Raw genomic sequence first — 27,670 nt, forward strand, 5'->3', positions numbered from 1 at the left:
TGTTGAGTCTTGTATTGGGCTTCAAATTGAGCCTCCTTCAGACCTACACAGTCCGTGTGTGAAGCCTCTGTGGTTTGTGTAGAAGAATCCACACACTGCTCTGTGGTAGGGTCGCTGACGTCTTCGTGCAGGACACGAATCATGTCATCCAGCATGACAACTGCTTGGTTGTCCTTTGCTTGAACCTCTGTTTTGCTCGTATCAGGCTTATTATTATCATTAGCCTCCTCCAGTTGCTCTATGAGCTCTTTAATTGTTTCTTCGTGCTGTTTTTTGTCGGCGATCATCTGTGCATGAAGTTTGGTCACTTTAGACTGGTAATAAGAAGCCCTCTTATTAGCAGCTACCAGTTTCCAGTAAAGCTCGTTCTGGTGGTTTTGGGAAGCTTGTAGTTGATACCTGAGAGCAGCAATCTCACAACATGAATCATACTGGACTCTGCCATGATGGGGTATAAATCTGGGATTTGGCTGATGTTGCCACGTCCCTCCATTTGGCCCAGGGTTTTGTCCACTGGCGTTATTCGTGTTTGCCTCTGTCTCCATATTCACGTCGTCCTTTGGTTCTGACATAGGGAGGGATCCAGGGTTTTCCCTTTCAGAGGTTCCTTCAGGGTTTCCTGACACTTCTTCATTTCTCAGGTTGCTTCCATCAGCCACGTTGTTTTGGGCTTCTAGAAGAGCCCGAGCATACGCCCGAGTAATCGGTCGTCTGGGTTCTTCAGCCACTCTTTTCTGTTTTTGCCCCCTTTTTTTCTTGCCTTTCACGACCACTTCGGTTTGAACTTGTGCCAGAGGACGTGTTTCAGGATTTGGTGTTTGGGGTTTTTTGAGGTCATTTTCCGATCTTTGCAAAACTGTTATTTCTGGGCTCACGACCACTTCCATCTGTGCTTCTGCCATTTTATATGTGTCTGCTTCAGCGTCTGCGTCTCTCTGTGTCTTCCTTATCTTGATTTTAACAAACAGGTTGTTTTGTAGTTCTGCCACCAAAGAGTTGCTATCCGGTTGTTCAGTCTGACGTCACTAGCCGTGTCTGGGCCTAAACTCTGCTGCAGGCCCATATATGATCACTATGGCATTACTGAGAGTTGAAAAACTGTCTAAAGTCTTTCATCTTTAATAAAATGATCAGCGTTCTGCTCTACCAGGTGTAACAATTGAGTTTAACATCCAGGCATCCATGAAAACGGAATTTATGACATTTAATGGAGTTAGAAGTTAGCAGGGAGTTAGCTCGCTAGCTTCTATCTAAATACAATATAGCATGTCCTGACTGCGGGGTTTTGGAAACAAATTCAAACGTACAGCTCTGCTATCACTTCCAACATAAATGAAGACAGAAAAGTAAACAGCAGTGACGTTTGTAGGGTTACTGAAGTTGGGCTAGCTGGTATATAATGATGTGCTACGTGACCGCTAGCGACACAGCTATGTTAGCATAATATAAACAAGCTAACTTTTTTTCCACTCGATAAAAGTTAACTTGAGTGTTCTCGGTGGTCAGGAACAAATGTAATCGCATGGCAGGATGCTGTAAAAGGACCAAACTTCAGCCAGGAGAACAACTGAGATAATCCATCCACAATACGAGGTTAGTCATTCATACACTGCTGCATGGGATGGGCTGTAGTTACATCCTAAGCAGTGTTGGGACTAATGCGTTATTAGGTAACGCGTTACAGTAACTACGTTATTATTGTGGTAACGAGCATGGTAACTAGTTGTTATGACAAAATCAGGAACGCGTTAGTCGTTACTGGGATTTAGATAGGGTCGTTACTTCGTGTGGTGGCTATTGCGGAGCTTCCACAGATTCAGTAACATTAGCAAGTGGTGGAGGCCAGCAGGTGGATGAAGGAAAGGGGACGCAGAAGGAAAAGAGACCCGAGGCGGCCGCCGGTCCAAGTGTGAACTGAACTTCAGGTAAGAAGTTATGACCTGCAGTCTCTCTGGGTTAGATATGAACCAAGTTTAGGTGGAGTTTATTTTTGTTATTCTGACTTTTTCCGTACTGCGTACTAGCTAGCATGATGGAGTTTCTAAACAGCTGGGTGGGTGCTATGAAGTTAATGATGTTGAACTTTATTTTGTTCATAAGTTATTAGAGTTGTCAACCGTCCCGTCTGGTATTCAGAGAAAATATTATGCGTTTCTTATTTAGGTGAAAGGGAACAGTTAGTCCCGTAATTCAGCTACAATGAAAAAGGCACAAAGCTGGAGTTATTCTGTGTCTTTGCTGCACAGCTGCCTCTTCTTCTCTCATTCTCCACCCTCCCTCTCCCGTTTCTACTTCAGTCATGAAAACTGATCAATGATCAGCTGATCGGCTCTCTTGTTTGTTTATCGCTCACTTTGCGCCGAAACAGGAAACCAGCGGATGTCGCGCTAAACAACAGCAGTACGTTTAAGCTTGATCAGCTGTTGTTAGAATTTATTTAATATTACTTTCTACTATCAGCTGATGTTTGCTGGAGCCACAGCTGTAAAAAAGCTGCTGGTCATGATATCGGTTGGTATATCTGGTGAGAGGGAAACATGAAGATGAAACCAGGAGATGTCCTTACTGGATCATCAGAGCTGAACAGGTGATGGAGAAACAGGTTTACCTTTTAGGTGACATGAATGAGTTGAAGGGAAGTTATGAACTGTTTCTGAGAGACAAATAACACCAGGATCCTTTTTTAGGTAGCTGACAGCTGGTAACTGTGCAGGTGCGGATCTAGCAAAGTTTTGCCAGGGGGCCAGGTAGGGCTTTAACAGGGAAAGGTGGGCACAAGGAAATACTTTTCTTTCTTATTCTCATTTAAAATGTCTAGCTTTTAAAAAATACTGTAATTATCTGAATCTTACAACAAACGATTGATAGATTGATGCATATATACCATCAAAACAGTGAACATCACTGTCACAACTAGGGCTGAACGATTATGGAAAATAATCTAATTGCGATTTTTTGCCCCAATATTGCGATTGCGATGCGATATGCGATTATTTTTTAAGGTCTTTGTCTTCTGTATTATTAAACAAAGACAAGCAATACATCATATAGTATGGCCAATACTATATTACATTAATTTTAAACTGTTCTTTCCTGGAAGACAGACCTCTGTTATGATGACATGAGGTGATGCATGAATTGATGACTGACATTTTTATTTAACTTCTTCAATCACAACAGTATATTTGAACATACACAATAGTTTATTTTTACCTTACAAACATCTGAGCATAAAGTGCTGACAAGGAACCCTGGTGTAAACATTAAAATGAAAGTCAGTACAATGTGCAGATTGCAGAAATATACATAAAAAAAATCAGTGGCTTTACCACACTCAGTTTTTCGACATCTGTGAACTACTAGACAGTCATTCAATTAAAAAATAATATTAAATAAATAAAACTAATAAATAAAAAATACACACATCTTACTGATCTCTGCAGTCAGTAACATTAAACATAAAGTGCAAACATAATAGCAATTGTATAAACACACACACAAACACGCCTTTAAAGTTTAAAGGCGTGAAATTGGACGGTCTAGTTCTGATTAGCGTCACCGCTGTCTCGGTGGAGTTTAATAAACTCGGCCGTCTGCTTCTTGCTATCTAAAATATAACCAGACACTGGTGTAAATTCTCGACTGTCTCATACTTCTGTTTAATAAGTTTTCTGTTTGACGTTTAGTCAGCTGTGTGAAAACCAAGGAGGAACCCACCCGGGGGATTAATAAAGTTTTATTTTATCTAATCTAATAACTTTAATCTCAGCCAAACCGATTTACTCACGAACAAACAAAACACTGAAAAAAGCCCAACAATAACATTTTGAGGTTGTCTAAGTGACTTATATATTACGTTTAACCCGAGCAGCGAAACTCCGCGGTGATCTGAAAATGATGTGCCGGGAGTTGTGCCGTTCTCGGCCGCATCAGTAACCCTCGAGCTCCCGGCTAGCTGTCGAGCTGGTGGGTAGCAGACGCCTCTGAAAACGTCGAAGCACTTTTGCAAATATGGGATATCTTGATAAACCGAGCAGATATTTGATGTTTACACAACTACTTTCTCGCCTGAAAATACGTTAAAAGTTTATTTTGTGACCCAGAAAGATTAGTATGAGTAATTTTAAAACTTAGTAGCGGCCGCCATTGCTGGAAACTGGAGTTTGGCTGGGCCGCGCTATGAATTCTGGGATATGGTAGTAATTTGGACAGCCTTCGGCGCGTCGCTGTGACGTAATCGGTCTACAAATGCGGCCTCAGGAGGATGCAGCCCATGAATTTGGACATGTCCAGAGTATAATCGCAGCCTTTGCGGTTAGAAAATTGCACTTGATCATGTCGCGATATTATCGCAAATGCGATATATCGTTCAGCCCTAGTCACAACAGTGTTTATTTTCATTCAAAGGCTTTATGATTTTTCCTATAATGGCGTGCCGGTCTCTAGTCAAAATGTCCGGGCCAATTTTCTGTCTCAGTCCAGCCCTGTATGCAGCTCATCTGCAGTCTGGTGTTACCTACATCTTCCTATTCAGAAGGCAGAATTTCCGAGTTCTGAGTACAATCGAAAGCACCACGACTGCAGTTTTTGTGTTGTATACAGACATTGGAAATCAGTTTTTCGTCAGACGATCACTTTTTGGCACAACACCGGAGGTAAAACAGGTATGATCCATCATATCTGGAGTGTGAAGGTGCAGACATAAATTCAGATATCTCTGGGATGTTTAAGAGTTTAGAATTTCTCTGGTTCATTAGCTTTATTCAGATAATTCAGTAATCACTCAAGATTAGTTCACTAGTACTCCTGAATTCAAAGAAATAGTCAGGGTATTCGGCGCTGTGCTTTCCCACAGGCGAACTCAGGTGAAATGAAAGAAGTATTGGATGCCCTCCTCCTCTGGCACAATGATAACTCACAAAAGCTCCTTGGAGTAAGGAGATCAGGTTCAGAAGTGGTTCTTTCTAAGAACGTATATCTGTATTTATAAATGACATACTAAGGATGAGTAATGCTTAAACAATGAGGAAATTAAGCAGTGAGCAATGACACATTTAACAGTGTGTCATATTTATCCACTATTCTATGTTTATTTATGAGTACAAGATCCTTTTTTTTCTATCAAATAACCTAAAAAATGACTGACTGCACCTTTAAAAATACTAACTTAAATAAAACAAGATAACCCAGCAGTCCATAGGAAATAATGTGTGCACTATGTCACTAAATTTATTGTCACTGCAAATGTAAAAGTAAACATAAATGAACCACAGAGGAAATGACATGACTTTGAGGACAGATGTGATCAGGTGGAAAGTACAGAAAGCTGACTGATGTCGATCTGTGGCTGCATTCAATGTTGGCCTGTCCTGTATTAGGCATTCAGGATTTTCTTTTATGGCCATTTAGCTCTTATGGCATGAACTTGCTCCGTGCATTATTATTGGCTTTTCTACAGTCTGATATTTGTTTAATAACTGATTGATACAGTGCATCAAATAAGTTGATAAATAAGATGTTAAAAACTTCATCATCATATCAAACATGATCGATTTGGAGCAAGTTTATTTGGCACATGCTGACTGCATTCTAATTGTAACCAGAACAGGAGGCGAGAGCAGAGAACAAGAGAGCAGCAGTTTAGTGAAAGGAACAGGAAAGGTGAAGAAGAGGTGAGCATCCAAAACACGAGCAAGAGGACAGTTTCAAAGGAGACATCACGGCACAATAAAAGCACAAGCTGTAAGAGCAGAGATTCATTCATGTTTTTACTGTTTTTTTCTTTAGGTTTTACTCCCGCTGCTTACAATAAATCAAATATATAGTACAAACAAGAAAAACTCAAATTGCATTGTTGTTCAGTATAGCTCTGTGACTTCAACCTTTAGCTAACGTATAATGTTTGACATTTTATATAAATGTGACTATAAAATATAGTCAATAATATTAAAAAGGTGCTGTTACTGAGTGAAACTTCCAAAGATTTCAGGTCTGGATTTAGCCCCAGTGTTTTAAGATCCTAGCAGCGCTCGTATTTATGGCCACATTTTTAAAAGAGACGAGCTTTCTGGGTGCTGACTCAGAGGGACCACTTTAGTTCACTGAAACTTTAATGCAAGTTTAAGACAATAAACTGGACACGTTTCGAATCAAATTGATAATAACAGAGCTATGCTGGACATAAGCAACTGTGTTAGTGTGACGCCCTGCATATTTGAAGGATTGCAATAAACTTCTGTTCTTACTGAATCTGTAACATTGCCTTGATCTGCCTACATCATTTTTTAAATAGTTTATGTTGTTAAATGAGTTTTGTGTCACTGTGCACAGAGAAAAACTCACCTGATGTAGTGGTAATGCGTTATTCACCACTAGATGGAGACAACTTGGCACAGGTATTTTCTCTACACACTAAATTTCACACTGAAAAGCATTGGTGGGAATTTTTGTTTACATAGTAAGCAAAAGAAAAAATGTCTTGAGGTCTTTCCAGTGTTTTCAAAATTGTGTTTGTCAGATACACGTCAAAATTTCATACAGACAAACACACACACAAAACAACAAAATATGTCAAATTACATGCACGTCTCATTCATTTTTTGAGAATTTCACCACTTTTTGATTTCATGGAAAATAACTTGTGTTATTCATGACATGATATCATTTAAAATAGCTTTGTCAGGCCAGTGAATAGCTGCCACATAAGTATAAATCTAAATCATGCAAGTGTAACATAGAAAAAAAAAACACAAATAGTTGTGCTGTTTGTTCATAATAAATGGGTAGGGGTGTATAGTCAGTAAAAGCCACCAAGGCTCTGCCGAGCTCCAAACCACCTCTGCCACAGACAGAAGCATCAAAAATGTGCGCTGGGAGCTTCATGGCATGATTTCTACAACCACACAAATCTATATGTATGTGGCCAAGAACCTTAGTCCATGTAGGGTACCTTAACACAGTTTACTTGTGTCAGTTAGGTCAGCTAGTGGGATGGCAGAGAGGGCAGCCTTTACATTATTTTATTGTAGAGTGACAGGAACTGCCTATGAGCTTCTAATCAGGCAGAGATATTGACAGAAGGAAATATTTCAAAATGAAAAAAATAATAATTTTTTAAATTTCAAAGGAAATACATTGATGAAAATCAAAGAAGAGAAAATGTATGTGATGTTCCATTTTCCTGAGAACTGATTGGCTGTGATGACTCCTTCAAGTACTACATGCTACTTTGTCCTGCTAGTTAAGCCTTCTGTCTGTTTTCAGGCCTCCTCCTGTTTCACTGACATAAATCCATCACCAGAGGGCTCCACTGACCTGCCTGCTGACATCAGAGCAAACCCCTGTGTCATGTGACCTGGCTGGAGTTGCAAAGCTGGACTCAGACCTGGCCCAGGCAAGTTCTAAGACAGTTGTGGTAGGGAGAGCAGGGAGTATAGTAGAGCACTGGAAGGATGAGGTGGAAACAGGAAGCGTGTAGATTCAGTGGATTTGGCATCCTCCATCTGTCTCCATGCTCTCTTTACTGGCCTTCTAAAAATCACTTCTAAAAACTTCTCCTGTAGCTGTGTAGCTGCTTTTGTTTAAATGTTTAGGATAGCATTTAGAATTCAACTTTACTGTCATTACACATGTCTAAATACAGGGTAACAAAATACAGTTTGCATCTTATCAGTAAGTGCAATAAGAGCAAATATACAGATGTACTACATACAGATGTATCGGTGTGAGGTAAACAGATCTACAGAGTGCTATGAATATATCTACAGCAGTGGAAGCGTAGCTCTCTGAACCGACTACAATAGTGAACAGTGTAGGGTGACAGCTGTGGGGAAGAAGCTGTTCCTAAACCTGCTGATTTTAGTCTGAAGGCTCCTGTAGCGCCTTCTGGAGGGGAGGAGCTGGAGGCAGGATGAGAGGAGTCCCCGAGAATGATGCGTGCTTGGCATAGACATCTCTTCTTGTGGACATCCTCAATGGCAGGAAGTGGAGTCCCTGTGATGCGTTGGGCGGCTTTCACCACCCGCTGCAGTGCCTTGCGGTCAGCAACAGAACAGTTCCCATACCACACCGTGACACAGTTGGTCAGGATGCTCTCTATCACACAACGGTAGAAGTTAACCAGTATGTCAGTAGACAGGTGGTTCTTCTTCAGTATCGTAAAGAAAAAAAGGCGCTGATGGGCCTTCTTGACCAGGCTGGAGGTGTTAGTTGACCAGGACAGATTCTCAGAGATGTGGGTCCCCTAGAACTTGAAGCTGGAGACCCGTTCAACAGCTGTGCCATTTATGTAGATGGGGACATGGGTGTCTGTCTTCTCCCTCCTGAAGTCCACAATGAGCTCTTTGGTTTTGCTGGTACTCAGGAGCAGGTTATTGTCAGACCACACAGCGAGGTGCTTTACCTCTTCCCTGTAGCCAGTCTCATCATTGTCACTGATGAGACAGTCACCGTGGTGTCATCTGCAGACTTGATGATGGAGTTGGATCCATACCCAGGTCTGCAGTCATAGAGGAACGGGCTGAGCACACAGCCCTGTGAAGTGCCAGTGTTGAGTGTGATGGTGGTAGAGCAGTTATGGCCTGACCTAACATGCTGGGGTCTGTTGGTCAGAAAGTCCATGATCCAGATACAGATGGAGTTGCTGAGTCTAAAAGCCACAAGTTTGGTGATCAGCTTGGAGGGAATAACTGTACTGAATGCTGAGCTGAAGTAAACAAACAGCATAAGTATTGCATAAATATATGAGTACATGTTGCAAGAAACTACATTCCCAGATCACATCCAGTGTGTGTTGGAAAATTTGCAACGATTTTTTTTTCCTACTGGTGATGATCCAGTGGGGCTCCAGTCACTACAGGCTCCCTTGTGGTGCCACAAAACGGACTGCAAAAAAACTTGTGCGTCCATGACTGATCCTGCTGCTTCCACTACAATTCACTTCTGTATGAATTGATCTTTTCATGACTGTTCACTTCGGACAAGCAGGAAACAGAGGTGACGCTGACTTGTGGCTTCGCAGGGTGATTCCCTTTAACAACAAGAGCATGCACACAGTTTGTTTTAGGCCACCATGAATAGCTCACATTGTAAATCACAATGAGCCAGTATATGATACTGTAGCTTCCACTCACTGTGACAGGATGGCTCGTAGGAGGTGATTACACTCTGCTTCATTGTGTTCCAGTTCAGATTAAGGGACAACACATGGAAAGACAGAAACTGGGAACAAATGTTTGAAAAATATTTACTGTTAGAAAACATTCAGTGAACAATATCGATTTTTCTGTTCGGCAAACTTCAAATCTGAGTCTCCAAAAGCCAGTCAGACAATAGAGTTGGTATAAACAGAGAGAGGAGATGATGCTTTTTTTAGACAGAGGAAGGGAAATATTTAGATTCACTTAAAAGGATAATTCTCTTTTTTTTTAGTAGTTTCCACTTTCGCTTTCTTGCCATTAAGCTATAATTAGCTTTAATTTCACTTAAAATACATGAACACAGAAAAGTAAGAGTGTGATTCTGGCGTAAGATAAAAACTAAAATGTAGCATTTTGAAAGGTCCCTGCTCACGGACCCCTCTGTCTCTTTTCTGCTGTATATGTGCTGGATTATTTGGACTACATTGCATTGTACAGTTAGACTATGATTGTATCTGTGGGGCTTAAAACAATGACATTTGTTCACACACTCACAGTGGATTCATTTTCAAAGATCAGGGAGCACTTCTTTAGGGCTGGTCTGGAGACATTAACTGGCTCTAGGTGACAGAAAGCGCTGTAAGGACTGAGAAAAAACAGGATTAATTTGGTGCACATTATGACAGCTGGGATTTGCGTATATTATGTGTTGAGGTTTTCTCTTTGTGACTGAGATCCTTACTGGCGGTGTATTTGTATTGAGCATTTTATGTCAATTTTATGTCAATTTCAAATGTACATTTTCTTTTTCAACAAAGCAATATTTTATTCAGTGTTTTCTTAAAAGCATTATTTTTATGCATTAACTACGACTAGGGAGAACACATGAGGTCTGAAAATGGAAAATGGCAGAAAATACAAACGGGTAACACTTTATCCAGCTCCTTTGATTAGTTCTGCACTCAGCTTTGCCATCTATCATTGAAATGAAGTCAGATGCTGCTCACTTTACGTTTTCGCTTGCTTCGTCACTTTTTCCCAACACACTAGCTTTTAAATCCAGCTCCCCCGTCCCTCTGCATGATATAGTCCCTATCTGTCTTTGCATGTGATTGGCTGCATGGTGTGCCCATCGAAATAAACTCCAACACTGCGCAGATTCTCAGCAGGGCTGAGGATTTGGCTCCCACATACCACGAACCATTAATAATTGATATATGAAATTATCTCGAGGGTCAAATATAATTGTATAAAACAGCCCTGGTTTAGAGCCTGTTTCTACTAGAGCTGGGCGATATAAGATTTTTTTCGTTTCAGGCGATAACGATATCTATCACGATATAAGCCAAATAACTATTTGTAAGATTTAAATGTGCCGTTGCTCACAAGTAAAATGTGAAATAATCAGCAGCTTGTTTTTATTTAAATATTTATTTCCCATAATAAGTTCAACAGGGTAGATGTACTTAAGGAACATGAGACTTTTTCAGATAAATAAAGGAAAATATTGCAAACTACAGAAAAGGCAGCCGCTAAAGCGTTTAAGTTTCAAAATAGAACAAACGAAACAGACTAAATTGTCAATTCCACTTAGAAACAAAATATTAATTCTAAAAATAAATCTTAGTTTGTTTTACAGAAGAACAGACAAAACTGACTAACTTTTGTCAATATCAAATAAACTGAGAACTAAAAGGAAATTCTCAATCTCTCCTTGTTGTATAGCTGAGCTTTTCAAACAGTTTTAACAGTTACTTTAGTCTGACAAAAGCCGAATGACGAATTAGCGCTTCCAGTCAGAGACTGAGCATGCACCGGTTTATTGTATTTCCAGACTTGCTTTCGGCACAATTTACAGTGCACGCTACTCTGTTTTTTGTCAGACTTGAAATAGCCGAAATACCTTCACACTACGGAACTTCTATGGCTCTTCCGTTCGACAATCTCTCCGGCATTGGAACCATCATCTGTTTTCTCTTCGGTAATCTTCGGTCACGCTCTCGGTTGATTTTTCTCTAGTCGGCGCACTCATTTCCTCCATAACCCAGGCGGCACGGCGGCTGGCTGCTTCCCAAACAAACACACGTGCGGCTTGGCACTTGTGCTGTAAGTAACAAGTCACGTGACGTGACGCTGCGGCTGTGATTGGTTCGGCTCTGCACTACTTAATTTGGATTGGCTGTTCTTTTTTTTCTAAGAGGACAAGAGCGGTGAGGCCTATCGCAATAGTTTAATTTTTCTATCGAGAAAAAGTTATTTTAAAAGTTATCGTTCTATCGCCCAGCTCTAGTTTCTACCCAATAAACATTACACAGACCCACTGTATGCTTCACATATGTCTCAGTCTATCTGTGTGCAGTTACCTGGAGGGTCACAAGATATTTTCTCTTCCTTGAAATTTGTTCCACTTTGCCTTGCCTACTTTTAAGGAACGGGGGTGGTAATTAGATTTTGGAGCAGATTTTGACCCATAACCAGTGATGAGCAGCTTTCCTCACTGTCACTGGTACAGTGCTGCACTGATCCCTTCCTGAGAGCCATCTCAATGCAAGCACAAAGAGTTAAGTCAGGAGATTTTTGATGCGTTTTCATTATTTCCTTTAACTAAGGGGGAGTGAGGTCACATTTTATCTCAGGCATGTCACGAATACTGAAATCTGGGCTGACTGTACTGACCACAGCCTCTATGACTTCAGCACCACTGTGTCCTTTACACAAGAGGCCGACTGGCCCACAGATCTTGAAACCTCTCCTTACTGTCACTTCTTGAAGCCTGTTTGCTGCTGTAGGAAACACATTTTATGGAACTGTCAGCTGACTTAGCAATGTTCTGTTCACTCTTTGACACACCCTGCTAATTTCACCCTGCACCCCAGCAGCCTCATCAGTGCTACCTATTGTTGGGTCCACAGTTGAACATTTTCCTTAAATAATGCTCTTTATCATTATTTACTTTATCACAATGATTGGCATGCTGTGACAATTCCACCTGGAATTTTGGCTTCAACACCTCTGAGTCGGTGTCCATAGAAACTCCACAAGCTTTGAGATTGGTCTATTGTACACGCTGTGGTCATGCCCCCGAGCCGCGTGCTCCCCTGTATGTCCATCAAAGTTAACACTTCTCTGTTTTAGCCATGTTGCCCACTACATGAATCACCTCAGAAATGCCACCAACATTTCACTTGGACACAAAGGCACGTTGAGTTGTGCATAAGTTTGAAATAACTTACTTTAGTTGCTCCTTAGCGCTACAAACACACAAACACAGGCGTAAGAGTTCAGTGCGGCTGCACTCTGCAGGCTGTCCGTGCTCTAAAGAACTCTGGTTAACACACTATCCATTCACTCGACATCCTCATGCCTCATGAATACATTCAACCTGCCAATATTCTGCACATCGACACATCTAGTGATATTAATAAGACAACACGTGCTTACGCTCTTTATGTCCTGGTTAACAATTTGCTAGGTGGAGCAGTTTGACACGACAGGTTCATGTCACTTTTTCCCAATTAGAGAAAAGAGTGAGACAAGATGGTGCCGGTGTGTGAGGCTGCTCGTCTGTCATTGCCAAGTTTGTTCCTGTTTATATTATTTCTAACTTGTGTCATCCATGAAACAAAGTCTCTGCTGAGGTATGATTGCCAGACACTACTGGACCTCCAGCCTGTGGTCCATAATATTGTGTCATTTGGAGCTAGTGGGCAGCAACCTGTTAAGTCTAATTGTTGAATGTTGTCATTGTGTTTCTTAAAATTGTAAGGTCTTAGTTCAATCTATAGGATCAAGACATTCCTTTGTCTCTGACCACCTCTCCAGCCACTTTGTGCTGGGGGAGGTTTTATTGCATATACATTTTATCTGGAAGATCTGATTCTTGTGTGGTAAGCTTCCGGCCCTTTTGTGGCTTCACTGTGTTGTTCATGGTGAACCAACACCATGAACTGGTGTGGGGGAGATTACCATTTTATGACTAAGGATGTTGTTAGAAACAGTTGGAAGTCACGCACACAGAGAGACACACATTCTCACACACTCACTCAAACACACACACACGTTCTTGCTCATGCATACAGGTGCTTACACATACACGTACATAGTGCCTTGTCTTAGAACCATTGGGGGGTTTTACGGAGGGAGGTGCTTGTGCTGTGATGTGTACTGTAACTGTCATGTCAATAAAAAGGCTACGAGGACAGCTGCTTTTTGAGGGATTTAGGCTTCAAGAGCTGATTCTTGACCAAAGCCTCTCCCTCGTTAGCGAGTTAAATAACCGGTTGAAGATGTTCTGTTATGTCTTGCGTTCTTCATAAGGAATAAGTCTCTAAACTAGCGGGGCATGTGGAAACACAGACCCAACAAACCCCTGCCCCCAGTTTTATCGGCAATCCCGGGTTACCTGTACAAAAAAAAGAAAAGTCTGTAACTACTGTGTTACTAAGCCTCATGACTGCTACATTTCTGCTAGTTGTCACAGGCTGGGTCTCTGACCCAGCGCTCTGAGTTCATTTTGTATTTGTCTCATTTTAGATATGTGATTAGTTTGTGTCATTCCTATTTAGCTTTAGTTAAGGAAAGGCAGTTATTATTTATTGTTTCCTTGGTTTCTATGTTTGAGTTCTTGTATCGTTCATCACGTGTTAGTAGAGCTGGGCGATAGAACGATAACGATATGTATCGCGATATAACTTTTACTCGATAGAGAAATTAAGCTATCGCGATAGACCTCGCCGCTCTTGTCCTCTAAAAAAAAAAATTTAAAAAAAAAAAAAAAAAAAAAAAAAAGGTCAGCCAATCCAAATTCAGTAGCGCAGAGCCGAACCAATCACAGCCGCAGCGTCACGTCGCGTGACTTGTTACGTACAGCACAAGTGCCAAGCCGCACGTGTGTTTGTTTGGGAAGCAGCCAGCGCATAATGGAGGAAATGAGTGTGCCGACTAGAAAAATCAACCGAGCGTGACCGAAGAGAAAACAGATGATGGTTCCAATGCCGGAGAGATTGTCGAACGGAAGAGCCATAGAAGTTCCGTAGTGTGAAGGTATTTCGGCTATTTCAAGTCTGACAAAAAACAGAGTAGCGTGCACTGTAAATTGTGCCGAAAGCAAGTCTGGAAATACAATAAACTGGTGCATGCGTCACACTGTGCGCCACGTTATTGTTTCGGTGAAATGAATTTCTACAATACTGTTAATTCTACTCTCTGCAGTGTTTAAATGCTTACATATACACACACAGTTACTGTCCGTCCACACATACGACTCGGTTCTGCTTCTATGCCCCAGCTTTGTTTACTTTTTCCCACCGAGGCTTCTAGACTTCTGATTGGCCAACATCTCTACACGGTTAGGAATCTAGCGCCACCTGCTGCTTTGGCATGTTCATAGCAGCGTTTTCCTTCATTTCTGCCTTTATGTGTGGACGGGATTATTTTTTAAAACGGAAACGGAAAATCTCCGTTTTCAAAAATACCCGTGTACGTGTGGACGTAGCCTCAGTCTCTGAATGGAAGCGCTAATTCGTCATTCGGCTTTTGTCAGACTAAAGTAACTGTTAAAACTGTTTGAAAAGCTCAGCTATACAACAAGGAGAGATTGAGAATTTCCTTTTAGTTCTCAGTTTATTTGATATTGACAAAAGTTAGTCAGTTTTGTCTGTTCTTCTGTAAAACAAACTAAGATTTATTTTTAGAATTAATATTTTGTTTCTAAGTGGAATTGACAATTTAGTCTGTTTCGTTTGTTCTATTTTGAAACTTAAACGCTTTAGCGGCTGCCTTTTGTGTAGTTTGCAATATTTGCCTTTATTTATCTGAAAAAGTCTCATGTTCCTTAAGTACATCTACCCTGTTGAACTTATTATGGGAAATAAATATTTAAAAACAAGCTGCTGATTATTTCACATTTTACTTGTGAGCAACGGCACATTTAAATCTTACAAATATAGTTATTTGGCTTATATCGTGATAGATATCGTTATCGCCTGAAATGAAAAAAACATCGTGATATGAAAAAATCTCATATCGCCCAGCTCTACGTGTTAGGTCTGTTAAGCTTGTGTTGTCATGTCTAGTTTCAGTGTTTCCTGTTTTATTTTGAAGGAGTCGTGTGCTCTTTGTTCATTGTATTTAGTTTCACTTCCCCTGTCCTGTCATTAGGTTCATGTCAGTCAGCTGTTCCTCCATGTGTTCCCACTTCCCCTAATCACCTCCTGTGTATTTAAGTCCTGTGTTTTCAGTGTGTCATTGTCAGATCGTCTGCTTTGTTTGCAAGCCAAGAAGTTGCGTCAAGTTTCCTCATGTCAAGTCTCCTCATGTTAAGTCCATGTTCCTGTTGTAGGTTTTTAAGTTAATTTAGCTCACCCAATTTAGTTTATTGTTAGCCTTGCATTTTGCCTTTTGTTTACAGTTATTTTGCCAGCCTCAATAAATGGCTCGTTTTCTGTTATTCAAGTCATGTTTCACATTTTGTTTCCGTCTGCATTTGGGTCCACCCTTCACTCTACACACAGTCAGCCCTGCTGATTGTGACACTAGTCAGACTCACCTAATGAGATGGCGGGAACAGTTTCTTTTTGGCGAGGTGTCTGATGTCAGCTGGCTGTGATGATGATGATCCTGCTCGAAGCTGCTTTTCCAAGTTTGGGTCAGTTAGTCTTGAGCAGAAGCGGCTCTTTACAAGAGTCAGTTTTGAAGAGAACTGTTCAAAGTAGTACGTTGTCCCAAACAGAGATGCAAATTATCAAACATTTTTGAAAGATTTTGAAAGATTCAATTGTTGAGAAAAACCCAACAATCATATGACCCCCTATGAGCAAGCACTTTGGCGACAGTGGGAAGGAAAAAGTCCCTTTTAACAGGAAGAAACCTCCGGCAGAACCAGGTTCAGGGAGGGGCGGGGCCATCTGCTGCGACCAGTTGGGGTGAGAGAAGGAAGACAGGATGAAAGACATGCTGTGGAAGGCACGATCTGATATCCTCATGTTGGTGTCATTCCCAGATCAAAATACTAAATGTTGTTCCAGGATCAACATTGCAAGTGACCAATCAGAATGTTGTGACGTCATACTTTTGCGACTTCAGGAAAAACCGGCGTAAAACAAAAAACTGTTCTTAAGCTGCGAGAAACCGCCTCTGTCCGCCGATCAACGGACCCTAACCCTAACCGTAACCCTTTAATAAACAGTAAGCAGAATTGATATTGTCCTTGCAACATTGGAATTTCATAAATGCACGAATGGCTTGGCGCGCAAAAGAATAACGTCACAACAATGTGATTGGTCACTTGCAATGTTGAACCTGGAACAACATTTTCATGATGGTCTGGGAACAACACCAACACGAGGATATCAGATCATCCCTGTGGAAGAGAGCCAGAGATTAATAAAAAGTGTAATTCAGTGCAGAGAGGTCTATTAACACATGTTGGGTGAGAAAGGTGGCTGAAAAGGAAATACTGAATGCATCATGGGAATCCCCCCTTTTTTTTCACAAACACACATTCAAATGCAATAAGTATACACGTTTTTCATATAAATTTCATCCATAACTTAATTATTTTCTGTAGCCCACATAATTAAACACTTTAGTTACATAAAACATGTGATTTTATGTACTGTATGGCTTGTATAATAAATAGATATGTAGCCCAATAAGTATAAAATCCAGAAAGCTACACAACATGGGGCGGTTCATTTACAAACACAAATCTAATTTAAGTTTCACACTGTTTTTTGTTAGAAAAAAAATCAAATTGTTACATGCTTAAATTACACAAAATGTCAGAAATCTGCACTGTCATGAACAAAGATCTGTGTTGAAGTCCAATCTTTCAACAAGGGCTGAAAGACTCAGCGTGGCTGCAGCTTGTTGCTATGTCAGCTTAAATCAGTCATGTGATTTGGAGGTGCAGCGAGTCCGTGGACCCCAGAGGGTTAATAGCACTCACCTTCATTCCATTTCCACAGTGCAACAACCAACCACCTGTGTGAAATCTGAAATTCCCATGGTGTTGTTCAAAATGTGCTCTGGCACAATCATAAGCATCTTGCTACTGAAAACTAGAAAAGAAGACAGTCTGTGCTATGGGCTGAACCATTTGTTAATGGAGGAGGGGGGTGGAACACTATGCGATATATTCAGTTTTAGCATTTATATTCACTGTTAACTGTAACTACGCTCAAAGTGCTAATGCTATGTTATTTTAACAAACAACACTGTCATATGCAAAACTATGGTGGCACTGTGGCAAGAGATCATTTTAGGGTGGCACTTGCCACCCCATGCCACCCTTCTAGATCCACCCCTGTGTATCAGGCACGCATGGCGAGCTGTGGGTGTATGGTGGTATTGTACCAGGACAGGATTTCACCATATTACCCCCTCACCCCTTCCTATACACACCCCAAAAACCTACCCTGTGCAACAGTTGACTGGGAGAATTGGTCAGTTATTTTATAAGTATTCTGACACCACCAAGGAAGCTGTGCACGCCTCTCGCTCATGTTACAGCCACCAGAGCTGGACACAGAGCTGGCCGCTCTGAGTTATTTAATGTTAAACTAGCTCGTGTTAAACTGGTGGAAGGTTCCTCACTGAAATGTCTGTCACCTAAAGTTAAAAATAAACTGGCAGCATTTAGGTTTTTCTCCTCTTCCTCTTTTTTCTTCATTCTTTCTGCTTTTCAATTTTCATTCTTGTTCCTAGCTGCCATTCACTTAAACAGAACTATGAATGCCACTTGAACTGTAAGAGGGAGGCCAGGTCTCTGCTGTCAGAGACCTGCTGGCACTAGTCTGGGCCCCAAGCATCTGTCTGGTGGTTGACCACAATCTTAGGCTCAGTCTCTGTCTCTCTCACACTCACAGACTCTCTCTCCTCTGTCATGCTGTAACGCATTTCCTGCACTCACATACAGTGGTAAGTGTCAGTGGCGAGAGAGGACCGGTCTTACCTCCAGAGAAAACACGTGGAAATCGAGGGACAAGGAAAAAAGTGGAAGGAAAATGGAAAACTATGTCACTGCACTCACTTTTGGGATTTTCATGCTCAGTAAGAGACACTTCTTTGCTTGGTGGCTAATTAACTCTGCTGGTGCCCTTTTATTTAAAAAAAGGAAGAAAAGAAAAAGTGTGTTTTATAAAAAAAAAACTTTTGCAACTATCGTTATCACTGTGCATTATTTACCTGCTCTGTCTTATACATCTTTATCAGTTCATTTTGCCATTGTAGCTAAACAAGTGCTAAACAGTTTAAGTACTCGCAGGCATTTTTGGTAAATCACTGCAACAGTGTTGGGCAGGCGATCGTTTGACACGAAGCCAAATATTAATCCCCGTTTTGAAGTCTGCCAATTTAATATTTCATTTTTGTCTGAGGGTGGACTATCTTTTTTTAAAAAAAAAATTATTTAAACAAAAAATAGTGCATTTAACATCCAATTGATTTGTAACTTTTTGAGTGAAACAGAGGTTTTGGTTGGTATGTTGGATTAAGCCGAATTGAAAAGTCAATCAAAGAGATTGAAAATAAATGTCTCTCAGTCTCTGTCCAGTTCAGCTTCTCATTAGTCCGAGCGAACTGTACTCCCACTAAGACCAGTTAGCCAACATGAGTTGACATGGTCCCATTAACCTGCTGAGAAGTGATGGCCCGGCCATAAAGATGAGCTGTATTATTATGATCAGGCTCGGCCAGTTCCCTGGTTTCCCTGGTTTTCTCCACAGGGACAAACCAGGACCTGTTCACTGGCATACCTGAATATATGCCCTACAGGAACTGTCCCATTACACATCACATTAGTACTCTGGGAGAGGAGGAAGCCTCTTTAATGTACTTCCCCTTTTACTGTGACCACCAGACTTTCATTTTCCTATCCTGTAACGAGCCATAAAGCGTCTGCATTTTTTCCCTTTTTAACGGTTTCTGTTTTGATATTTTTGAGTGCACCACCAAAATGTTTTAGTGGTTTTATTTCTTTAAAAAAAAAAAGGTGCTGCAATTTTGGGATTTGTGTTTGTTCGTTGTTGCAAATCCATCAATTACAAACAAGTGGACACTTAAAACATCTGTTGTAGGTGAAGTTCAGAAACCCTGAGTGGACTGTTGGAGCTGCATCTGAGTTCTTTGACCTGGTATTGCAAATGTGTGAATTTTCTTCACTTTCAAATTTTGTTTTAAAATACTTTGAATTAAATCAGAAAGATGTTGGTGGTTGGTCACATGATAGTAACTTGCATTAGTTGCATATTAGCTTTCTTGAGACCAACATGTCAACTATCCATCCCTAATGTGAAGATAAAGACAGCTTAAACTGTAGACTACTGCTGACAGACGGTGAAGGGAAACATAATGTGGCTTTTATGAAGTTTTGTCACTTATGAAACAGAAAACACTCAGCAGGCTGACTCATACATGCACATCGTGCTTTTTCTTGACGTTGTGGCCAGATTTCTGTTTTACGTTTAAAAATAGAAGATTTCTTCTTGCTCTGTAAAAATGCTTCCTCGTTTGTAGACCTCTGCTGACTGCTGAAGCTTAATAATTTCTAACATTAATAATAATAATACGTTTTATTTGAGGGCACCTTTCTAAAACCCAAGGTCACACACAAAGAGAAAAAGACGTCACTAAAACATCCGATTAAAATAGATTCTAATAAATGAAAATATAAGAAACAGCAAAATACAACCACAAACAACAAATAATTTTGAAAAAAAAAAACAACAACAATAACAAGATTTGACAGCAAGTAAAATCTGTATTAAAGCAAGTTTGCAATTTCTGAAACCTGTTACATAAAGTCTGTAGATGTAAGAGTATTTTTTATTCTGGGGAAACCTGGATGAGTACACTCCATCTGAGGTCTCCTACATCAAGCACTCCACGAACACCATCGCCACCGACAAATGCATCTGGGGATCTGCCAAACTAAAAACCCGGGCTGATGAGGAGATTTGCCTGCACAGGATGACCCCAGAAAGTCATCAGCACAGTGCTCTCCTCTTCTTAGAGGAGCTCTACAGGTCTGACTGCCACAGTAAAGCCTGGAGGACGCATTTCACCCAGCACCTCACCTGTTTCAAGTGTTACCTCAGCAAGGTGGCACATGAGACAAAGGCCTGTTTATTTCACCTTCGGTGATGTCGCATTTCTAAGGAAAGTGCCAGTGCCAAAACAGCTATTTCTGCTATTGAGCCTTGTTTGGTGTCTCTTTTGTTGTGGAAACATGTGGAAGAACCACACACAGCCACAACAGCCTGGCTGCTCCTCCTCATGCTGGTCTGGATGCCAGGTGTGGTCACACACTGACCAAGCTTGGCTTCCTGTTCTTCAGCCAGGATTTGTTGCAAGTCAGCCAGTGTGGCTTTCACCTGACTGTCCATGATTAAAACATTGAAGTGTCATTGTCAAACATGCTATTACCTTATTCAAGCTGCTACAGGCCCAGCAAACTTCAATATGACCTCAATGGTCTGTTGTACTGAGGGGCAAATGTATATAAATACAGCGTATTCTTCATGTAAATTCTATTTTTGCTTCATATACAGAAGGATTTTCTTTCATCTTAGAGGTTTCAGAGTCCAACTCAGCCTCCACACATAATTTTTTCTGTTATAGACTTTTAATCTTTTAAAATGTTTTCTCTGTCCTTCAAGGTGGGTGCTCGGCCCGTGTGGTGACGGTGCCTCCTGGTCCATTAATCCGGGTGGAGGGCCAGCCAGTCTCCATCAGATGTGATGTCAAAGAATACACAGGGCCTAGTGAGCAGGTCATTTTCCCAACACACACACACACACGCGCACACACACACACACACACACACACACACACACACACACACACACAGATCAGTCTTGAAGTTCTGTCTGACAGATGGGTTACACTTTGAAATGATGCAAATGGCCACCCTGTGCAGTGGTTTCTACTGTCACAAATATAGTTAGTGAATTATTATTATTTTAGTTTCTTCCTCAAACTGTTGAACATCGTCTACATTGTCAAACGTGCCTCAAAAATGAACTAATAGTGGATTTGTTGTGAGCTTATTTTCAGTTATAGAAGTCAAGAATGTCATGTGTGAGACTTTGGTCCCTCACATAAATTTTTATTATTTTTATTATTATTATTGTTTTGGGTTTTTTTAGAAAACATATGCTCCTCTTCTTCAAGTCTGAATGTTGTTAAAAGTTTGCCGTAATATAACATTCACATCGTCTTTGTTCCTCTCTTTTCCTGCAGGATTTTGATTGGAATATGTTAAAGGATGCGAAAGGGCAGAAGACAAAGATAATCTCCTCTTTCGACTCTCGCTACTCCGACCAGTCTTACAGCAAGCGCGTGGCGTCTGGCGACATATCGGTGGTGCGTTTCCAAGACAATGAGGTGGAGCTGAAGATTGCTGAGGTGAAGTTGACGGATGCTGGCTTCTACGAGTGTCAAACACCGAGCACCGACTACGTCATCAGTGGAAATTATATGGCTCAGGTCCAACTCACTGGTATGAAAGTGTGTGTATGTTTAACCATTCTGACCTATTAATACAGAGGTTTAAATCCTGAACAAATGTTAAATTTAACAAATGTCTGATCAAAAAAATAAAAACCTTTAAATCCAGGCACTCATACAGTACATATCTAAGCATACTAGCTTTCTTTGGAAGCCATAAATTATTTCTATTTGCACATAATAATAAAAAACAAAAAATGTTACTGTAAAGTGTCATATACCAATATTATTTGAAGAACTGACGGGTTTCTTTGAGCCATAGTACAAAGCTCTGCTGTGCAATGATGTACTTTACCTTGTAACACTCAAACCTTGTAAAATCAAGTTAAAACTGAGGAGATAGCTTCCAGTTTATACACAGTATCAAAGCATTGTCAAGCGTTTGAGCTGTCCCTATAGAAACTGACTTAATGCTCACAAAGGGGGTTTCCCCTCACCATAATCCACCAGAACTAATACAAAGCAATATCCACGTGCACTCCAGTGAAATGGCCCGATAAGGTCCAGGCCCATGTGCTCAAATGGGACATCCATTAATGGTAAAGGGCACAAAGGCCCTTTTTGTATGACTGGCTGGTTAACCAGCTGACACTCTGGGCAGGGCAAGCGCTATTGGTGCACATCTGCCCGGCCAATAAAATTGAGCCATTATTCAATCTAGAGTTTTGTCATACCCAATGTGATTGGCCACTGGGTTGTAATGAACCACCTGGAAAATCATTTCCCGGCGACTTCAAGGCACCGACAACTGGATGTGTTCCTCCTCTGTGCGAGTGTCTAATCAATACAAAATGCAGAAATGTCAGCGCTGCTTCAGGGTGCACCATCTGACCATCAATTCTTCTCACCTGGTTGAAGGCTGAGTGTAGGGTGTCAACACAAGACAGCTCCAGTAGAAAATCTTCTGTGGAGTGAATTCCAGGGCTTTCTCCTTCTCCTTCCCAGAGCCGATGTCGGATGACCCCGTATCACCGCTTAGCGCAGGGCAGACCCCGCATGTCCCTATCGGCCGTCAATGCACCCGGACACACTGCCCTATTAATCTACTGAACCCGGGCCAATCTGGCGTGTGTCAGGCGTGAACTAACCGCAGTCTTCAGTCTATGCATTTTCCCCTTATATCTAAGGGATATTTGTGAATGTCCCCATGCACACACTTCACCGTCACCCACTCTGCCTCCAGCAATGCCCCTGTGCGAACCAGGGTTTGGTGGACCATGGTCTGCATACAGCCCGAATCTACCAGAGCCTGGTTTGTACCCCGTTGCCACCTTACCGGTACTTGGCACGTCTTTCCTGAACCAGGGGAGGGCTGTCCCCAGTATGTTGGGTGTGGTGTCCGTAGCGGCCATGATCTGAAGAAAACCAAGAGGAGAAGGGGTTAGTGGGTGTGAACTGCCTCTGCTCTGCAGCCCCGGGGCAGACAGGTGGTGGCAGGCCTGGGGGCCTCCTTTGTGGGGCCGGGACTGGTCCAGAAAGGACGTCCGTGCTGGATGAAGCCACCTGGGCTTCATCCGACAACAGCGGGAGCAGCCAGAAAACCTATTCCTCAGCCAGCCACCAGGATGCCTCCACCATCGCCTGGAACGCCTCCAGGAAGGTTTTTTTGAAACACAAAATTAAAAAATGATATCCTAAAGTTGTGGATGTTAGACTTCAGAGGGTCCTTCACAAGGCCCCTTGGGAAAATTGATTGCCCAACCCTGCTGTAGAGGCTAGCTTGGCACGTGCTACTTTATAAAGTCAACATTTTTACTACTAGTTTTTTTTTCTTTTTATAAGATTGTTTGTGTGTGAAAATTTTTTTTGTTTTGTTTTCCCGTCAGTCATTCCTAACACGCTCAAGGTGTCCCCTAAGACCCCGCCCCCTGTCATCGTTGAGGGAAGTGACCTAACTCTCTCCTGCAACGTCACCCGGGAGCTCATCCACCCCACCTACCTGTCTGTCACCTGGTCGGTGAAGAAGGGGACGACGTCAGAGGAGATTTTGACGTTTGGTCCTCAGGGGGATGTGGTCACGGGGTCCAGGTTTGCCCAGCGTTATGCAGAAGGAGGCATCCGATTGGTCCCTGGCAGGAACGGAGTGTTTGAACTGGTGATTTCAAAAATGACGATGTCCGATGAAGGAAATTATGGATGCAAAGGGATGGAGTGGACATATGAAAGAGGAAGAAATTGGATAAAAATCATGGAGAGTACCAAAGAGATGGGAACCGTTGCAGTTACTCCTACAAGTAAGAGGACAGATGTATGAAGCACTGGTTACACCATTAAAGGCACCATTGCTGCTTTTCTGTTTGAATTACATTTTTCAGATCAATTCTACCAAATTATATGAATACTGGTAATATTACAATTACTATATATTGGAAATAAGCTTCATCACAATTATACATGACCTGCTTGAATGAATTATGATAATGTTTTGGGGGGGGTTTTTTCGCCTGTCCCGTTTGGTTCTTTTGCCGTCAGAATTATTGTCTAAAGGCAAAGAAAGTTGCCCAACGGATTTACTTTACCAAATGGACCATCCCAGCCTTGCCGTATTGGTCTATTTGATTCACCTTTGCTTTTATTGTTTATTTTATTTTCAGTTGCTGAACATGGGACAGACTTGACTGGGGAAAATAAACGGGAGAAAGAAAGAGGTAAAGAAAAAGAGCGGGGTGGTCAATTTGGTAAAGTAAATCCGTTGGACATCTACACCAGTCTCCTTTTAACATTTCTTCAGATTTTGCTCATGCTTGCGCTTTGTTTAACAATTGACTCTGACCTCCACAGAGCCTGTAATCTTACACGACTCCACGCCGTGTTACATCGTGAGCAGCTTCCTCAGCCTTTATTGTCTCATCATCACCAGTATGTTCATCAGAGAGGAGGTGGGTCCTGTTTCTCCTTTAGTGCTGAAAGGATTCTGAGTGAATTCTGGTATTTAAAGGAGGAAAGACAGTCAGACTGGGTGTTATTGATCACTTCCAAACCTACGCAACATTTTACCACATATTTATTTAACTTCCTCTTATCATAAATGTAATGCAGCACCAATGGGGGCCGGGGGGGCAGCCCCCATAATTTGTTGTCCCCCATTAGTCTGACAAGACTACGTTGGTAATAAATCTAATAAACTTGAGCACAATAAAGAGGAAGACTCCCTACAATGAGTCGAAGCATGAACTTGTTATTTATGTTATTTTTCTCTCTTTTGCCATATTTTTCTAGCAACCTGTATCTGACAGCATATTAAAGCTGTAAATTCTGTTGGTGTGCCACCCCAATATTTTTAATGGTTGATTCAGGTTTTGCTTGTTTTTAGCGTTGAGTTGTCTCTGAATCGGGACTTTTAGCTTTGACTTGTTCAGTGTGGTTTTATTTTTAATCCTATGAGCTGACTTGACTTGAAACTTGCATTGACAGAGAGATGTTGTTGGTCACAGTAACACTCCAGTAAACAGCAGACTGTTTTTGACGAAACGTATTTCACATTTTTCTGTAGTTCTTCAGCACCAAAGTAAAGACAAACCAGGACGTCAACAGTGTAAGTCACAATGAAACCCAAGCAGTAATCTGTGTGTTTGCTGTAGCTTGTTTGTTACTGCCTGTGCTCACAGGTCTTCGGAGTAAATATGTGTACTCTACAGCTAATCTGTAACTGTTAATGAGGATAATGGTGTAGACTGAAATGTGTTCTTGTGTTCAGGAACTGGAAGGTCTGGATACTGGTAATTTCTCCCTGCAGACAAGACCATGAGACAAAGGAAGAAGAGTAGGTTTGCTGTTCTTGTACAAGCTAATGTGATTGAAGTATTGAAGTAACAGGATGAAATGTCACAACAAAATTCTTAATTATGTGTCTTTGTTGCTCTGTTTTTTGTTTTATTCCAAAGAAGTGAGCTTTATGTTTCAGTACCGACTTTATTGTGATTTACCATCCTGCAGCAGCATATTATTAAGACGACTTTTACCAGTTTTCAGGTTCTCTTAAGGTTTTTTGGTTCCTTGGGTCTTTGTGTCAAAGACATTAACTCTGTGGATTAGTTAAGATTGTGATGAAGAATTGAAGGAGCTCTCAGTTTATCAAAGGTTGAAAGAGAAACAAAAAAACACAGAACTGATTTTTATTTTAAGCCCCTCAGATGATTACACAATAAGAAACCATATTAACAGAACTATCATAAAGGATCCCTATAATGCAACATCTGTTTTCAGCGCGGCAGCCACAGGTTAGTATTGGAGTGACTGTAACCCTAATTCATATAGATTCATAGATAAATTCTTTATTGATCCTACTATAACATATTAAATTATCCTCTCCCAATCACGTCTGTCATCTTATACTTTATAATTGAATGTATCTGTAAGTAGATTTAGGGCTTTAAATATCAATGATAACATGAGTAAGATTTCTGTATTTCATGTCAAATATAACATTTACGAGAAGCTGAAACTATTCCAGAATATTAACAACAATAATTATACATAAATATTACATGTTAAAAAATATATTTTATTTCTAATCAATAGTTTGTGTACTCATCAAAGCTGCAGTTAGTCAGCTAATCAATGAATAATGAATTTGACTTGTAGAATTCAGCTGAGAGGGGCTGACTTTGACTTTGTTGAGGGGGCCTAAGGGTCATCTGCAGTGCAGACATGCAGCCCCAACACAGTCTGCAGTTTTATCTGTGTTTTTAATATTTAATATCCAAAGCTTGTCCAATTTGAGAAACAGCTTTCAAATCTGTGTGAAATTTCTTAAAGCTGCAGAGGAGCAAGATTTAGTAAATGAACATGGCCAGCCATGTGAATAAATTTGATGACTTTATGGAACTTTTGGAGGCAAAATAACAAACATAAACAAATTTTGAAATGCTATACGCATTTTATAAATGTAAGTAAAAATAAGGATATTAGCAATGATTAAAAACTCTTTAAACAGTTTAAAAGTTGTTTCTTTTACTATTTTTTTCTTACATTTCATTTAATTGTTAATTTTTTAATGATTCATTTATTTCATATTCAACATTTTGAGCATGAACTCTTTGCAGCTTTTAACATTTTGAAAACAAATGCTGCAGCTTTAAGTTTTTATATTGTCGGTCTTGTGTTTTATAATTTGTTTGTTTACACTTCTCAAAGTTCTTTGACCTGTCATGTTAGATGGTGCTTTAATCCAAGTTAATTTGTTCCTGTATGAATGTTTGCTTCATTATTATTATCTGTAAAACTGAGTCGTTGTTGTTGTTGTTGTTGTTTTGTTTCCGGATATGAAATCTGTGATTAAAAAAACTCAGTAAAACTGGTTTGAAGTTTTGCAGATCAGCAAACAGAAGCAGATTTTGGACATTTCTGCCACCTAATGAATTTAAGGTGAAATACATCAGGGGGGGAAAGCTACTCAATTTTATCTTGATATAAGGAATTATATGAAGGGTAGATATGAATATGTGAATCGTAATTGCTTGATTAAGTGATTTAAAGGAATATCTGCATCTACCTTTGAATGAATTTCTTTAATGGTCTTTAAATAAAAGAAATAAAAGGTTATCTTATGTTTATTATTCTGCCTCCCCCCACCGCAGGGAAAAGGGTAACACCACCTGGGTCTGGGTGCAGTTCCCCCCTCCAGGGGCAAGGGTACCTAGACCCGGTTTGTAGAGTACGCTTGGGGAGTGTGATCGTGTGTACAACGTCTCTTTATGTCTGTCTCCACGTTGGTTGAGTGTGGAGTAAGTGCATATGAGAGCATGAGGGTGGGATGGATGTTTGTATCTGTGTGTGCCTGTATGTCTGTGTCTATATGTCAGGTTGGGTGTCAGACGCCACCTCTCTGGGGACATCTCGGGCCCTCCAAGGTTTGGAGGTCTATCTCCCCCCACCACCACTTCCCCTGCCAGTGGCGGACTCCCTCAGACATCGGTGCGTTGGTGGTTCTTTGTGTCCGGGGATGGGCATCCAGGTATACACCGGCTCACTCCTTGGCGGCCGCTTATCGGGGCCTGGAGCCTGGGGCTCGCTCGGGCCACTTC

General features: G+C 41.0%; 1 protein-coding gene across 2 annotated transcripts; it reads left to right on the top strand.

Moving 5' to 3' along the window:
- Positions 1–1,841: 1,841 nt before the first annotated feature.
- Positions 1,842–27,134, top strand: LOC146547905 (immunoglobulin superfamily member 8-like). 2 transcript variants are annotated; one of them, XM_085264647.1, is made up of 11 exons: positions 1,842–1,925; positions 5,609–5,672; positions 6,331–6,395; positions 7,264–7,393; positions 20,795–20,907; positions 21,378–21,636; positions 23,471–23,878; positions 24,239–24,292; positions 24,426–24,523; positions 25,138–25,179; positions 25,342–27,134. In XM_085264647.1, exons 6-11 carry the CDS (start codon positions 21,393–21,395, stop codon positions 25,390–25,392), a joined length of 897 nt encoding a protein of 298 aa, XP_085120773.1. In that variant the 5' UTR covers positions 1,842–1,925; positions 5,609–5,672; positions 6,331–6,395; positions 7,264–7,393; positions 20,795–20,907; positions 21,378–21,392; the 3' UTR covers positions 25,393–27,134. The 2 variants fall into 2 exon arrangements, with proteins under 2 accessions (XP_085120773.1, XP_085120772.1); XM_085264646.1 differs by lacking the exons at positions 1,842–1,925; positions 5,609–5,672; positions 6,331–6,395; positions 7,264–7,393 and adding an exon at positions 18,067–18,188.
- Positions 27,135–27,670: the final 536 nt, after the last annotated feature.

Source organism: Mchenga conophoros, linkage group LG23 (assembly GCF_057382185.1).
Source record: "Mchenga conophoros isolate Kocher_MC1m ecotype Shallow Benthic linkage group LG23, M_conophoros_male_GT1.1, whole genome shotgun sequence".
In the NCBI taxonomy this organism is placed as follows: Eukaryota; Metazoa; Chordata; class Actinopteri; order Cichliformes; family Cichlidae; genus Mchenga; species Mchenga conophoros.